Source organism: Peromyscus maniculatus, chromosome X (genome assembly GCF_049852395.1).
Source record: "Peromyscus maniculatus bairdii isolate BWxNUB_F1_BW_parent chromosome X, HU_Pman_BW_mat_3.1, whole genome shotgun sequence".
NCBI lineage: Eukaryota > Metazoa > Chordata > Mammalia > Rodentia > Cricetidae > Peromyscus > Peromyscus maniculatus.
In genome coordinates, this window is record NC_134875.1 from 126,247,984 (window position 1) to 126,264,110 (window position 16,127).

The 16,127-nt window shown below is 34.6% G+C and overlaps 1 protein-coding gene across 12 annotated transcripts in view; it reads right to left on the minus strand.

Moving 5' to 3' along the window:
* Window positions 1-16,127, minus strand: part of Kdm6a (lysine demethylase 6A) — a 158,136-nt gene that overhangs the window by 69,248 nt on the left and 72,761 nt on the right. For 11 of the 12 annotated variants that reach the window (XM_076562900.1, XM_006997080.4, XM_006997077.4 and 8 more), the window contains exons 5-6: window positions 14,320-14,378; window positions 4,161-4,281 (exon numbers count right to left, since the gene is read on the minus strand). In XM_076562900.1, the coding sequence (XP_076419015.1) occupies window positions 4,161-4,281; window positions 14,320-14,378 (180 nt within the window). Of the gene's footprint in view, window positions 1-490; window positions 507-4,160; window positions 4,282-14,319; window positions 14,379-16,127 lie in introns of those variants that run through there. The other variant, XM_076562901.1, reaches the window with a different exon arrangement.

The following is a 16,127-nucleotide window of genomic DNA, read 5'->3' on the forward strand; positions in this document are numbered from 1 at the left end:
AACAAAACAAAAATATACACACAACCAATGAAGTCATGGTAGTACATACATATCACACATATCATAGGACTTAGGAGACAGACGGCAGGAAGATCAAAACTTCAGGGCTAGGGGCTGGAGAGATGGCTCAGTGATTCAGAGCAACAGCTACTCTTTCAGAGGACCCAGGTTCAATTCCCTGCACCCCTATAGGGGCTTACAAACTTCTATAATTCTAGTCCCTCGGGCACCAGGTAAACAAGTAGTAAACAGATACACACTCATGCAAAACATCCATACACATAAAATAAAATTTAATTGAAAAAAAAAGAGCTCAGGACTAACTTCTGATAGGTTCAAGGCTGGCATGGGTTGCATGAGATCCTATCTCAAAACAAAACAAAACAACAAGGGGAGGGGGAACCACCGCACCGAAATCAAAACCAAACTGTACTAAAAAGTATAGTAAACTGAGAACTAAAGGACTGAAGCTGGACATGAAAGCACACACCTGTGAATCCCAGCAGTGGGGCTGAGACAAGAAGATAGCAAGTTCTAGATCAGCTCAGGCTAATAAGGCGATCCTATCTCACACTCCTTTATAGCTGGAAAAAAAAGGCTATAAGATACAGAATGATTATGTATACGTACATAAATGTTTATCCATGTACACCTTTATAACATATGTATGTTATAAACAGAATTATATAATATTTCATATTATATAACAAATTTATGTACACCTTCATAACAATTTTACGAGGTAGGCATGAGTATTCTGGCTTAGTAGACATAGAAACAATCAGAAATTAGTAATTTTACTAAAGTTACACAATTAATTATGTATATGGCAGGATCAAATTTCAAAACCAAATCTGCCTGCTATGAGAGCTCTTTATATAGTATCAAAATAGAATGAATCTGTTTTAGAGATATATTTTGATAAAAATATTATGAAACACTGGCTGAAATAAACCAGGAAACTTTGGAATACATTTCATATATGGATAAAAGGAATCTAGTAAGAAAATAAATTATTTTTATATAAATGTTTTTATCATTCAAAAAGTATTATACAAGCAACATCTCTTTAGGAAAACAATCAAGGAAATAAGGTAGAGAAGAACTGATCAGAAGCTGCACCTATAGCTCAGTGTTTAAAGAGTGTTTGTTGTACAATCATGCAGACTAGAGTTTGGATACCAGCTCCCATGTAATAAGCAGGATGTCTTATGAATGTCTGTAACTTCAGCTGTGAAGAGGACAAAGAAAGGAGAATTGCTGGGGCTTGCTGGCTTCCAGTCTAGCTGAGAAACTATGAGCTCTAGGGTTTAGGAAGAGACCCTGCCTCAAAGGAGTAAGTGGAGAGTGAAAAGGACATCCTCTTCTAGGTTCCAAGCATGCAGAGCTGCACATATATGCATATACTTCCACAAACACATGAATTTTTTTTAAAGATCTGATCTGTAATAGATGGAATATTCACAGTAACCTCACGACTAAAATATTTTGATTCATCTGATCCCTCCATTATGTAGGAATAATATATTTAGGGACTTGATCCTTGCTCAAAGGTTCTAAGAATGACATCCTCGATAAACAATTAGGAATGGCCATGTGTTTTATTTCTAGCTAATGAGATGAAAGGTGAAATACTTCTGAAAAGATAAAACATGAAGACAGGATCATTCTCCTTAAAGAATGATGATCACTATCTATTGAGCATTACTAATAAATGATAGCACTATACTAGGCATAGAAACCAATTTATATGCCTATAAAAGTATCCCTCCTCCCCTTAAAAAAGTCAAAGTAGAACTAAAAGGAATCATCTTTGATGAAACTTTGGGCCAGTTTACTCAACTCATTCTGAAGGCTTGACTTCATACATGAGCTACTTAATTAAATTAAATTTATTTGTATTTGTGTGTGCATACATGTGTGGAGTTCAGAGGATAACATTCAGGAATCTGTTCTTTCTGCCATGTGGGTCCTTGGGAACTAACTCATCAGGATCAATGAAAGATCTTTTACCTGCTAATGCTGTAGCCTAAAACGCATCTATCCCAACATACTCTGCTACGAAAAAGTCTAATGTGGTAGAAGAGTCATCAGACTCTTATCTAGATGGAGGTAATACTAGTGTTAAAAAAACAAAAAACAAAAAAAACAAAAAAGGAAAAAAAAAAACTGGAGGCAGTCTAAGGGGGAAGTGAACATACCCTCCTTCTAATTTCTACCTCTACTCACTGAATATTAAACACTTATAATAATATACTAAAATAGCTGCTCTTGGACCAAAAATGCTGAGACCTAAAAATTTCCATATAAGAGACAATGAAAACATAATTTAGAGACAGAAAGCTTTACAAAATGAGTATCAATGCAAGGGAAAAAATCAAATTAAAACCTTGACATTGTGGAAAAGAAAAATATCAAGAGCTCTTAAAACCACCCATGTTTGTAGAACTTTAATAAATATCTGGATGCTATCTATTATTTTAAACAAATGACAAAAAAAAGGAAAGAAAAGAAAAGAAGACTGCCCTTACTTAGAGCATTTTTGCTAAGATCAATATGCTCAAGATTCGTTATCTTTTTTTACCTTAGCCCTGAAACACTATACAGGAATATTCATAAGTGAAGCAGGAATGCTTCTAGTTAGCTTTGGAACACTGTACCTCCTGATTTAAGGAAACTTTTAGTATTGTTGCTTTCATGAAAACAAGAGATTTTTATCCATACAATTACTAAAATTCTCATTGTACTAACATTCAGGTATAGCTACATTCTATTACTTGGGACACATCTAATTACCACCCCCCAATTACCAACTTTATTCTGCATACCCAGAATAAAGTTTGTTAAACTGCTACCAACCCTTCTGCAACTTAAGAGGGATATTTTGACAATATTGTAAAATGCTCAAGTTCATTTTGTGTAATAAAACATAGTTAAGAGTCTTTGATAGCTAATGAAAACTGACTATCCTCAAGTATATAAGGTGACATATCTAAATTTATTTTCCACTTCAAAACCAATGATAAGACAGTATATTTTAAGAAAATACTCCACTAAGCTGAGGAAAACTGAAAATTCCAAGTATTCTACTCTCCACACTACTTAAAGGTATGCTGCGACCTATTCCTTTACTGTACTTACCTTCAACTTTTGTGGTCTAATTTTTTACAATCTATTTGTCTTAATGTTCTTGGTTACTTAACTCTCATCAGCATTTTTCTTATAAAAGCATGAATAGTTGGAGAAAAAACAGTATTTGCATAATTGTTCTAGATTTTTAAAGTAGAAAATTAGGAATACTTATAACAAAAACAAAACACCTCTTGGCAGTTCCTTACTAGTGAGTTCAAATTACAGCCAAATGTGAAGTCATTCTTTATCTTTCTTCTCTACCCTTCCCACAACCTTTAGAATCATGACCAGCATGCAACAAAACTCAGCAATCATTATAGTCATTAAGTTCATAAAATTATAAGCTTGTCCTCTAGAACTTGTAATTTTTTCAAATTAAAATTTTTGGTCATGTAGGGAAGTGTTGTTTTCATGAAAATCCTAGTAATAATGTCAAAGAAGGCAGAAGAAACTTAATGTAAAATGAAAATTGGGAAAAATATTGAATGTCCACTGGTAAGAAGATACTCAACCAACAACATATTATCTTTCCCCAACAATAATTATACTTACAAACCAGCAGTCCAAATGCCATGAAAATACTCTTTTTATTATTTAAATACAAGACATGCCTTGATGGTTGAAGTGGACAAATCTATACAGAGCCATGTAAAGAAAAACGGTTGCTGGCCAGGTCAAAGACAAAATATTAAGTAGCTGTCTGTGACCTCTATAGTGAACAATCACTTCAGGGAATTTCAGATGCCCCAACATCCTTTACTGACAGACCTTAACAAAACTTAAAATGAAAGTTTAATTATGGTATAATTAGTTACCGGGCAGCTCTCAGTATCAAAACACATTGTATTCTGAAACCCAATTTTTCTTCCAGTTCATAGTTGATATACAGTTCCTTTATCTAGATAAATTTTCTTTGAAAGCTCCAATATAAGTTTCAACATTTCTCAATGCTCTAATATTTAACAACAATCAGAGAAATAGAACATTGTATCTTTAAAAAAAAAAAAAAAAAGAACCCAACAACTTACCTTCAAACTAGACTCATAGTCTGTGTTCACTTTGAACATAAGCCCAAGTCGTAAATGAATTTCCTTGGCTCGACAGAAGCTGGGATCAACATAAAGCACCTCCTGAAATGCTTTAATTGCCCTGAAAGAATATAGACATGAGATATCTTAACTTTTTAACACGTGCATGCATTTCTGCTTGGTAGTACAGTAAAACTTGCTTTATGCAAAGCTATTTTTAAATATCAGATTCATAAAAATAATGTAAATAAGTGTTATTAAAAACTGAAAAGGAGCACCTAAGTCTTTTATATAACTAAATGTACATGGCCTAATTCCATATAGAAGGGGAAAATTAAATTTACTCTAAATTATTCAAACAAACAATATTTCATGGTTTTAAAAAAATCTGTGTAAATAACTAGTTTTACTACTTCTGGAATGTCTTTGGAGAGGTAGAGAAGAGTACATAAGAAGGTTTGATTTTAAAGAAAGAGGGGAAAGTTGAGGGATTAATCCTATTTCTAGTCTATTATATAAAATAAGTCTTCCTTTTAAAACCTTGTAGTTTGATTTCCATGTTTTAGTGTACAATCCATTTGCATTTTATCTTTTATACTACATTAGTGAGGAGTCAAGTTTTCATTTCTATAGTAATATCTAAACTTCCACAATATTTATATTAAAGACCATCCTTACTTGAAAGCTCCATGGAAATGCTGACATCACGTGCATCTGTTTCTAAGTTTATATTCTAGTTAACTTTCCTTGGTCCCTCAAATTCTCACTGTATAATTTCTTTAAAAAAAAAAAAAAAAAAAAAAGGTTTGCTTTCAAGGAGAACAAATTCAGGGAAGAGATTCTTTTTACTGAATGGACTTCTATTTCATCATTGCTTAACTTGATCATGTTAATCACCACCTGTTCAAAAGGAGTATTAAACAATGACAAAATGCTTTGAATTTTAAAAGCTATAAATCTACTGGCACAAGGATGTAGTTCAGATGGTAGAGTACATACTTAGTATGCAAGAAGCCCTAAGTTTGATCCTCAGTACCTCATAAGTCCAGTGTGGTGATTCACTGCTGTATATCTAGTACTCAGAAGGTAGAGAGGAAGGAAGATAATGAGTTTGGCGTCAGCTGGGCAACTGAGACCCTGTCTCTAAAATAGAAATGTCACAAATGTTCATATAACTACAAAGCAGGAAACAGTAAAATAAAATAACGAAAAAATCATCTACTGAGTTATGTTGAATAGTATTTAAATCCTTCTATTGGTTTAAAACTTCTACCAAATCATATATTCTACCAGTATAATATTATTTGCAAAGCTTTTTAAGAGTTAGTATTCATTCTATAGTCATTAAGGTGGCTATTTTGTATTTTTGGTTGTGAGCCTAGCCTTTAACGGCTGAGCCATCTCTCCAACCCTAAGGTGGCTATTTTGAATCTTAGCGTTTTCCAAAATAAAAGCTAACCCTTTGTACAAAAATATTATGCCACAAAATAATTCATGTCTTTGGTAACTTTATTCTGATGAATCACACCTTATCTAGTTTTTAAATAAAAATAAAAATAAAAATAAAAAAACGAGTGACTACATGCACATTTATTTACAAATGTTAAAGACTTCTACTAGGCAGTTTATTTGGCAGAAGGAACATAGGTTTCACATCAGACCTTTACACCTGTTTATGGCAGTACTTGACTTCCTTCCTGAAGAAATAGGTAATCATCTGTTAGATGATTTTTAGTAAGAGGGTGGGAAATGTATAATACAAGAGAGGGGGGTCAAAGAGCTGACAGAAAAAAAGAACTAAGGGGAAATCAATGCGAGCACAATGAGAGAAGACAGTATATATTTGTGGGCAGAATCATCAACAAGGTTAGAAAGAGGGACTGAGAGCTCAGTGGAAAAATGTGAGTTCCTGGGTTCAGATCTAGCAGCAGCCATTTGCTCTCCATAAGGACAAACAGTCAGGAAGATAACGCTTACCAACAAATGATACCAATTCCAACATATACGGTATGCCTGAGAAACAGTATGCAGAAAGGGTTCAGAAGCTTCTAGGGTGGTGGTAATGTTTTACTTCTTCACCCAGGTGATGGTTATATTAATGTTTTGGTTTTTTTAACAATAGCATGTTACAATATGTATTCGCTATTTAGATCATTTAAGGTATACTAACAAAAACCTTGACCAAGATATAATGATGTAGCTGAGCTGGAAAAGTGCTTGCCTAGGTTCCAGTCTCAGCACTAACCAAACCAGAGGTGCTGGGACAGGTTGACAGTCTCAGCCCTGAGGAAGTGAAGGCAGGAAGATTAAAAATTAAAGGTCAACCCTGGCTACCTAACCAGTGAGCTTAAGTCTAGCCTGGGACACATGAGACTCTGTCTCAAAAAATATAAAAATCATGACTAATGCTTCACAATGTCCTTATGAGATAAGTCAGAAAAACAGCTAAGTAATGTTCACATGTGACAATAAAAACCCCACACAGGTCTGATGCATAGACATGAAAGAAGAGTGGAAAGGCAGAAAAGCAGTTAGGAAAGAAAAAAGAAGAGTTTATGAGGGGGAAAAAAAAGATAAGACTGCATGACAGCAGTTAACAACTCACCTGCAAAAATATTTCCTGTTCTGTCTCAATTCAAATTCTAGTTATTCCCCTAAATGTATAGTGTTTTTGGATGTGGACAAACATGGTTTTATTTTAACATAATCTCTGGGTAGGCAATCAGCCTAGATTCAGAAACACTAAAAACACATTAGGCTCAGTCTATGTTCACTCTTTAAGATCTAAAAGTGTCAAAAAGAGACACACGTGACATGCACAAATGCATGCACAGCAATATATATTCTAATCAAGTTCTCCTTAATGTTATAATGTTATAGAAACAATCTTCAGTATCTCATTACTAGAATATTGATAAAAATTCCTTTTAAAAAGTGTGTGTGTGTGTGTGTGTGTGTGTGTGTGTGTGTGTTTGTCTGTCTGTGTGTGTCTTCTGGCTTACATTTATTTCCTCAAATAGGTAGGTCTTGTAATCACCTTGTAACTATAACACTAATAACTTAATAATCATACCTTTCTGTCACATTTAACATCTGTGGGCAGCTGTCAGCTCCAATCTCAGCTGGCTGTTGCTGTTCTTCCTCAGCTGTAAGACAGCTTATCTCAAAATTTTCTTTCTGCAAATACTGGTACTCTTTCTTCACTATTTCTTTATACTATATGTTCTCCTGATCCAGAGTTTTTGTTTTATAGCTTCCTTCTAAACCCACTATTATCAAGATTTCAAGATTCACCATACAAATTCAGTACCACTTTTTTTTTTCTTAGTGTTAAAACTAGTTAGTTCCAATCTATAATCAAATCATTTTGTTTTCAACCTATGGTGTATTGTCTCCAGTTTTTCAAAGTTTGTTCCTACAGCTCTCCATCATTCTTTTCTTCTTCTCTAAATCATCATCAACAAGAAGAACAAATTAACTTAACAGATGTTAACTGATGCCATCACTTGAATACAACCAATATGGCTATTTGTTGGGAAGGAAAAACTCTACAGTCTCTTTACTGATCAGGACTCCTCACCTAACAGACAATATATTTATTCACATACGTAAGTTTGGTTTCCTGCCTAAATTTTTACTGGTTTTTCTCTTGTGTGACACTTGAGCATTCCACATCCCAGAAAAACAGAAAGGGGGGGAGGGGGAAGAGTAGGGGGAGAATACCACTAAAGGTTATTCAAATTTTGGTTGTTATCTTTCGTTCCTATCTTTCCAAAATACATAGAGAGCCAGACTATGGTCTCTGTAGCATAAACTAGAGAACATCACTATTAAATATTTTATTCCGACAGAATTTTACAACACGGTAAATGGTTACTAAAAAACTGTATGAAATACTTTGATAATGCAATGCTTAGAAAGTTTCACCGTTTTCAAATAGGCAAAGCATATGTTCCACTGGAAAAAAACTTTTTAAAGGAACACATCACTGTTCCTAGTACTGTTGCTAATTTTAATAGTCTAGAAACAAGTTATATCACCAGATTATTTCTACTGATTTTTCCAGTTAAAGAACTGTTTCATTTAATCATAAGTTTAAATAGAAAATTATATAAACCTAAATCCCCAATAGCACTAATTCCACAAAAACACACATTGCTAAATATACTTGAAAATAATGGTCACTTTTTAAACAGATTTCTAAAAAAAAAAATCAAAGTATAAAAAAAGGAAGGAAGGAAGGGAGAGAGGGAGGGAGGGACTGAAGGCAGGAGGGAAGCAATCATTTAGATCTATAGCAAATAACAAAATTTTTGACACATTTGTAAAGAGAAGTAAGAAAACTGAAGTTTCTGGGGCTAATGCTATGTTCAGAGTGTTCCCTCAAAAATAGATGAAGGGTTAAATTAACAAACAAATATTTCATACAAATTAAAAAATAGTCTAGCTCTAAATTAGTAGTAAAAATATATGTACACATACACACACATATATATAGTATATAAGTACTCCCATACATATACATTTAGAAACAAGCTCTTTTTAAGAGAAAATTAGAAAGACTTCAAATAATCGAAAAGATAGGTGGGTAAAATTTTCAATGGAAAGGGAAAGAGAAAACTGATCAAACACAAAATGGCATGAACAAAGTACAGTGGTTAAAAAAAAATGCTTCTGGTCTCTTTAGGAAATGCTGATGTAGTGTGATGTGACTAGCACAAAAAATAAACTTGGGCAAGAACTGGGCTACAAGGATCATTTCAGATTGAATTAGAAGAGGCAGGAAACGTGAGACTTAGTTAGAAAGAGCACACTGCAGGTGCATGTGTTGACATTTGCTAGTGAATCACCGCCCTCCTCTCTCTAGCCCTCTTTAGAAAATCTTCAATCACCACTATAATAATTAGGGCATATTCTCCCCTTCTATACTGTAAAATTTATATATTTACCCCTAATTCCCCTGAAGTTTAACTAATCAAATTCTCTCTGGTAATCTTTGTGTCACTAGTAAACTGAAGATTGTCAGAACTGCCTTAGTTAAATTTTCTAGGTTTTTCCCCTAAAAGTAGATTATAAAATAAAATCAGCATATGTTAACATCAACTGTTTATTGGTAATAAAATTTTGAACTAAAAGCATAGCTCAAAAATAACCATTAAATGTGAGGTTTTTGGTCAGACTACTTGCCAGACAAGCCTCAGGATCAATGATATCAAAACTGCATTAGTTTTATTTTTTTTCCCTATTCTGTTTTATCCTATCAGAAAGCTTTGAAACCATCCCTAAAACCACCCATCATTTTCCTTATTGCACTCAGTGAAATGATATATAGGAGAGCAGAAATTCCTTCACCCTTAAGAACATACAGGACTGAGTGCTGTAGAAATAAATCCTGAAAAGCTGTACTAGTAATGTGTTAACATCTGTCCTTTAAAGCTCATCTACACCTTATTCTCCTAATACCTTTTGATATCCTACCATAGCTGTCAATTACATTTGGGAACCTAAATTGCAAAATCCTATGCATGAAGCACAGAACTATGTATCTCTTACATTTGCCACAGTAAGACCAATGGAAAGGATACTAACAGAACAAACCAGAGATAGCTGATAAGGGCTTTTAGAGAGATACATTTAAGGATATGGCTATAACCTGTACTGAAAGGAATAGTTTCTATTCCTTCAATTATACTTTCAAAAGAGTTAATTTTCCTCATCTTTTTCTGCACGTCTAAATTTCCCTTTTCTGTTTATTGAGGGATATAGGTTTCCCATAACCTTTATTTCAAAGTAACCCAAGTAACTGACCACTTTCATGCACACATGCATGTACAAATAAAGGAACTACTTTTAAGGAGACCAATTCCTAGTTCTCTTCTGCACATATTTTATCATGTGTTTCCATGTCTTTCTTTTTCATTCTAGGCATCTTAGCTTAAGCGCCTAGATTTCTGAGTATTAATAATAATAAAAGAGCTGAATAATCAAAATTCAAATAAGGATCTAAGATTTGCTCTAATGTAATAGAACCTGCTATGGGCTCCTCTGCCTAAGAAGAGGCTGTTTCACATGAACTATGAACCAAAGGCTGAGGGGCCCCCAACTGGATCAGGCCCTCTGAATAGGTGAGACAGTCGATTGGCTTGATCAGTTTGGGAGGCAATTAGGCAGTGGGACAAAGTCTGTGCTCATTGCATGAGTCAGCTGTTTGAAACCTGGGGCTTATGCAGGGACACTTGGCTCAGTCTGGGAGGAGGGGACTGGACCTGCCTGGACTGAGTCTACCAGGTTGATCTCAGTCCTTGGGGGAGGCCTTGCCCTGGAGGAGGTGGGAATGGGGGGTGGGCTGGACGTAAGGGGAGGGGGTGGGAGGGGGGAGAACAGGGGAACCCGTGGCTGATATGTAGAACTGAATGGTATTGTAAAATAAAAGGAAAAAAAAAAAAGAAGAGGCTGTTTTACTAGAAAAGCTAATGAATTTATTTTAATGAAATGGACCAAAAAAAAAAAAATCAACTCCCAAAGAAAAAATGAACAGCATAATCTGTCAAGAAAGAGGTTAACTATAAAAAATGTAGTTAATGAAGTTGCTCCTAATAATATATTAAGTAACCATCACCAACCTAAACACACATGTTGGTTAGACACATTATAAGATACTTTGTCTCATCAAATGCCAACAGGTACTATCACCAAATACAAACTTTATTTAAATTCTACCTGTACAAAAAAAAAAAAATACAATACTATGAGACATTGTTTTGTACAGGCAATTAAAGAAAAAAAAAACTTTTCTAAAAAATAATTCCCAACAAATTTTAAAGAATTTGGTGTTCAACTAAAAGTTCCTAATAGCAGTCAATATTTATCACCAAATATGTAACCGAGTATAAAGTAATTTCAATCTAGGTAAATTACTGTCAATTCAGTCTGTACTCTGAAACTCTCTCCAAGCACTATTGAGTGTTCTCTAATTTTGCAGTTGTTCAAGCAATACCAAAACAAGCTAAAGTAGAAATGTCAGATGTAGATGAAGGGTGGGAATGTTGACCAACAAGTAAGAGAACATAGCACCAGGGAGAACTTATTATGGACAAAGGGTTAAGGTATATTATTTCAGGAAACAGCCATAGCACTGTAATTTAAGATAATAAAATGGTGATGACCAAGAATAGATCAACAGAGGTCACAAACTTATTAAATAATAACTGAACCTCACAACTAATTTTGTTCTTACCTTCAATGTAGCCAACCATAGGTATGTGAAACCTGGCTGGTCTGAGATCAAAATACCTATTCTTAACCTGTAGAGTTCCTTGCTTTTTTTGTTTGTTTGTTTTCTTCTCCCACTTACATTATTTCCAATGGGCCATAAAGATTTACCAGTGTGCCCAAATATGAACTAAAAAACTGCTGCCTATGCTATGTGATAGTCTGAATCTGCGATATCACCAGAGGCTGAGGCAGGAAGACTGCTGTGAATTTAAAAACAATCTGCATTACACAGTGATACTTTGTCAAAAGGGGAAAAAAAAGGAGAAAGGAAAAAAGAGAAAAGAAAGGCTGGATGTGGAAGTGCATGCCTTTAATCTCCACTGAGGCAGAGGCAAGGGGCAGAGGCAAAGAGGGGCAGAAGCAAAGGCAAAGGCAGATCTCTTTGAGTTCCAGGTCAGCCCTGACTGAATAGTTAGTCACAACTACTAATCTTAAAACTTGCAGACACAGTATAATGTGGGGGTGGGTGGGTGGGAAATCTATGCTTAGAGAATCTGTATATAACTTTGCTTCTGCCGCCAACTAAACAATTACATATACCAATTACATTAAATATACATCATCTTTCCCCCATCTACAAAATTAAGAAGAAAAGCAAAATCACCTCTAAGACTACTTCTCTAGTTTTAAAGTTTAGAATTTTTTATTCCATGGGTAGGATCTTTAAAAAAAAAAAAATTACAAGATTTAAAAATCTTTGGTTTCAAATATGATGGACACTAAATTCAATGGACATTAAAGTTGTGGTGGTTTGAGCGAGAATGGCATCCATAGGCTCATATATTTGAATGCTTGGTTCCCAATTGGTGGAACTGTCTGAGAATGGTTAGGAGGTGAAGTCTTAGGAGGGGTTGGGGAGTTGAGGGGTGAGGGTAGGGTGTCACCTGTCTTTGAGGTTCCAAGAGCTGTTCCTATAGTTAGCTCTCTCTGCCTCCCACTTGTGGATCAGGATGTAAGCTCTCACAAACTGCCCCAGCACCACACCTGCCTGCTTGCTGCCATTTTCTCCATGATGATAGTCATAGACTCTAACCCTCTGAGAAATTATAAGACCCTAATAAACTCTTCTATAAATTGCCTTGGTTGTGCTGTCTTATCACAGCAATAAAAAAAGCAACTAGGAGAGAAGTTTAATTTAGGATTGCTGTAAAGGAAGAAATAACTTAAAAAAATTTTAAACCAGGTATGGTGATGTATGCCTGTAATCCCAGCACTGGAAAGAAAGAGATGGAGGATCACCTTGAGTTTCATACTGGTACTGTCCACTTAGTAAAAATTCTGGGCTAGACGGACTACATAGTAAGTCACTGAGTTGGGTCCCGTCTGTGTGTCCCGTCCCCGTCCCCCCCCCCCCCCCCGCGCGCCCCGCCCCGCTGCTTGTTGTTTTTAAAAGGGGGGGGGGGTGCATGGAAGGGGCTAGAGCAAAATGGTGTAATTATTAGTTTAATTTCAAAAAAATAAAAATAAATGTTTAAAAAAGGTGAGGTTTTATAAAGATAATCATAGCTTTGTAAAGTTGACAAAGCAAAGCAATGTTCTTCTAGATGCTTAAAATACTCTGTATTAGAGCATAAAGGTATATCCCTAACAATGTGATATTTCTCTATATGATCAAAGCCAACCAACAGGACTAAAAGCTAGCAAATGTCTAAAGTTCCCTTTTTAAGAAAGATGGAGGAAATCATTGTCAATTCATGTTCTATGATATTCAGTATACACATTAAGTATATGACAGAGTTGTAATCTTTGGCCAAAGAAAGCAATCCCCTTCCTAAGGACTTCAACCATACGCACTTAACTTTTAAAAAAATGTAGCACACAGAAGAAACTAGAATGAAAATTAAAAATACCCATACAGGAAACATGCAATTCTTGTGTGACCTTCAAAATTGTCTAAAAGATTATATGATAATTTAATGATTATATGATAGTTTGATTATATTTTTAAGAGTATGAATCTCCCTACTCAAATTCTATATTCTTTCTACTAGAGCAAACTACTGTCTTGTCTGGTAAACAACAACAAAAAAAAGAAAAAAAAGAAAAAAACAGTAATAGAAAGAAGGCCCCAGTAGCAGGGTCCCATATTTGACAGTCTATTAAAACTCAGGTGCTACTATCGTAACTCATTTTATAAGAGAGAACAGCCTTTAATCTGGTACTCAGTTACTAAAAGTTGGAGCATGCTAACCAGCGTGGGGCAGGATAGTAAGGCCAACTTTCTATACAACTCAGAAAAAGTTAAAAAATAAAATGAAGCTGGGCGGTGGTGGCGCATGTCTTTAACCCCAGCACTCGGGAGGCAAGCTGTGAGTTCCAGGCCAGCCTGGTCTCCAAAGTGAGATCCAGGAAAGACGCAAAGCTACATAGAGAAACCCTGTCTCAAAAAAAAAACAAAAAATAAAAAATATAAATAAATAAATAAATAAATAAGTAAGTAAGTAAAATGAAAATAAAAATACTAGTCATCATGGATATTTCTCACATAGATCTTGGAATCTGAATTTAATCATATTCATTCTCCATTTCAAATAACCTAGGGTTCGCCAGTCAACAAGGAGTAATGGAGAAATTTAAAATCTTCCTTTATCTAACCCTCTTTGACTAGGATCTTACATCATACATAGTCTATAGAAACACAAAAAGTTTAAGGTGAGTCAATACTTCTGAAGGAACAATCTAATCATCTCAGAAGATTATTGAAAACAGAAGAAAAGATTTACTGGCAGTAACTATTTTATATTTAACACACACACACACACACACACACACACACACACACACTCAAATCAAAAAATATAAATAAATAAAAGCCAAAGAAACTAAAACAAGCTATTTATTGGAAACAACTGGAGTTAATTATCTGTATGGAATGTCAACTTACCACTGAAATGCATTGTAATGGAAGTAGACCAAACCAAGACCATATAAAAATGCAGCATTCTATAAAGGAAGGAAAAAGAGACTGTTAAGGACAGCATTTATATGTAATGTATATTATTATACTGTTGATGTAAAATATGGTATTCACAATGTTTTAAGTTCTTGAAATTCTTATCTTGTGTAACAATATATTTACAATGTATTTTTTAAACACCAAAATGACAATTATGGGTAAGCAGATGGCACAGAAGCCAATCAACTTGGAGAAATATTCTGGTTTCCATTTAACCAAATCTGTTGGGGGGGGGGGGACCTAGCAGAATTCAATCAGCAAACTTAAAATAAACATCTATTCTTCAGAAGAAAGAAAATGCTTCAATGGTACAATCCTATTTTTTTCTTATTTGCACGTGTATGTACGTATGCTTTCAATGCCTCCTATCTCACAGTCCCCAAATCTTGGAACTCTTTAATTTTATGTTCACCATCACCAGGGGAGAAAGGCTAAAATTCAACAGAAATTCATAATATAAATCTACAACAAATTTTACCATTAATAAAAGTATTATACACCAAAGCAACACCTAGTGAATTACATTTATGGGTTTAACCACTGATTCTTTTGGTAGTTTAAAAACAGGGACTACACTTATTCTTACCCATCTTATCTCCCTCTCACATGCAAATAGCTAATTATTTTTAGGTTTTTGTTGCTGTTGTTTTGGTTTCTTTTAGTTCTGTAGAGATAGGGACTTGTTATGAGCCTGGCTGATCTGGTACTCACTACACAGCCCAGGCTAGCCTTCAATTAGAAGCAATACTCCTCCCTCAGTTCCCCATGCGGATAACATGTAGCCAAACACTTGACCATACTCATTTTATAAAATTGGCAAATGTTTGAGCATACATATATACTATATCAAAAATTATGCAAATCTGTTTTAGTAAATCTTTTCTAAAAGTCAAGCTTTCAAACTGTTCTTTTCTCAAAATTTCTATTAAACTGTTATAAATTTCTCTGCTTCCTTAAGCATTAAAAAATTTAAACTATGGGCTGGAGAGATCGCTTAGCTATTAAGAACACCTGTTTTTCCAGAGGACCTGAGTTCAATTAATTCCCAGCACCACATGGCAGCTCACAACCATCTATAACTACAGTTCTAGAATATACAATTTCCTTTTATGGCCTCCATGAGCATCAGGCACATACATAGTACACAGATACACATGCAGGCAAAACACCAACACATAAAATAAAAATAAATCTCAAAAAATTAAAACTATTATTAAATTGCTTCTTTTTAAATTATGTTTTGTTATATTTTCCAAGAAGTATACCATTACCTAAAGTTTTCAGTGCTAGTTAGTAGTTTATTTGGTGAGTTAACCTAGCTGAACACCTGTAAGGAAGTGAAGAGGTCATGAAGGAAAGAAAGGAGGCCAATTAGGATGAATTGTGGAACTGATTATGGTTGTTGGTAACTGGGACTCAATCCTGCTGGAGATCTCTGGCAAATAGTGTGGAACATTCCTCAGAGTCATCTTGCTCTAAGTGTAAGGGAACCAGGGCACACAGCTCACAATAGTTATAAAACAATAACAAGAAAAAGAATGGGTGTTTTAAGTTTAAAGCCCCAAATGTAAACAGGTAGATGATTTTTTGCATATGATATTTTTAATAAAAATTTTACTAGGGCTATATTGTACATTGCCTTTGAAGTCTATGTGCCTTCTAAAAACATTGAAAAACATTTAACTACAATGTAAAATCTAATAATGTGGTAATTTACTTTCATTATATCCTCATTA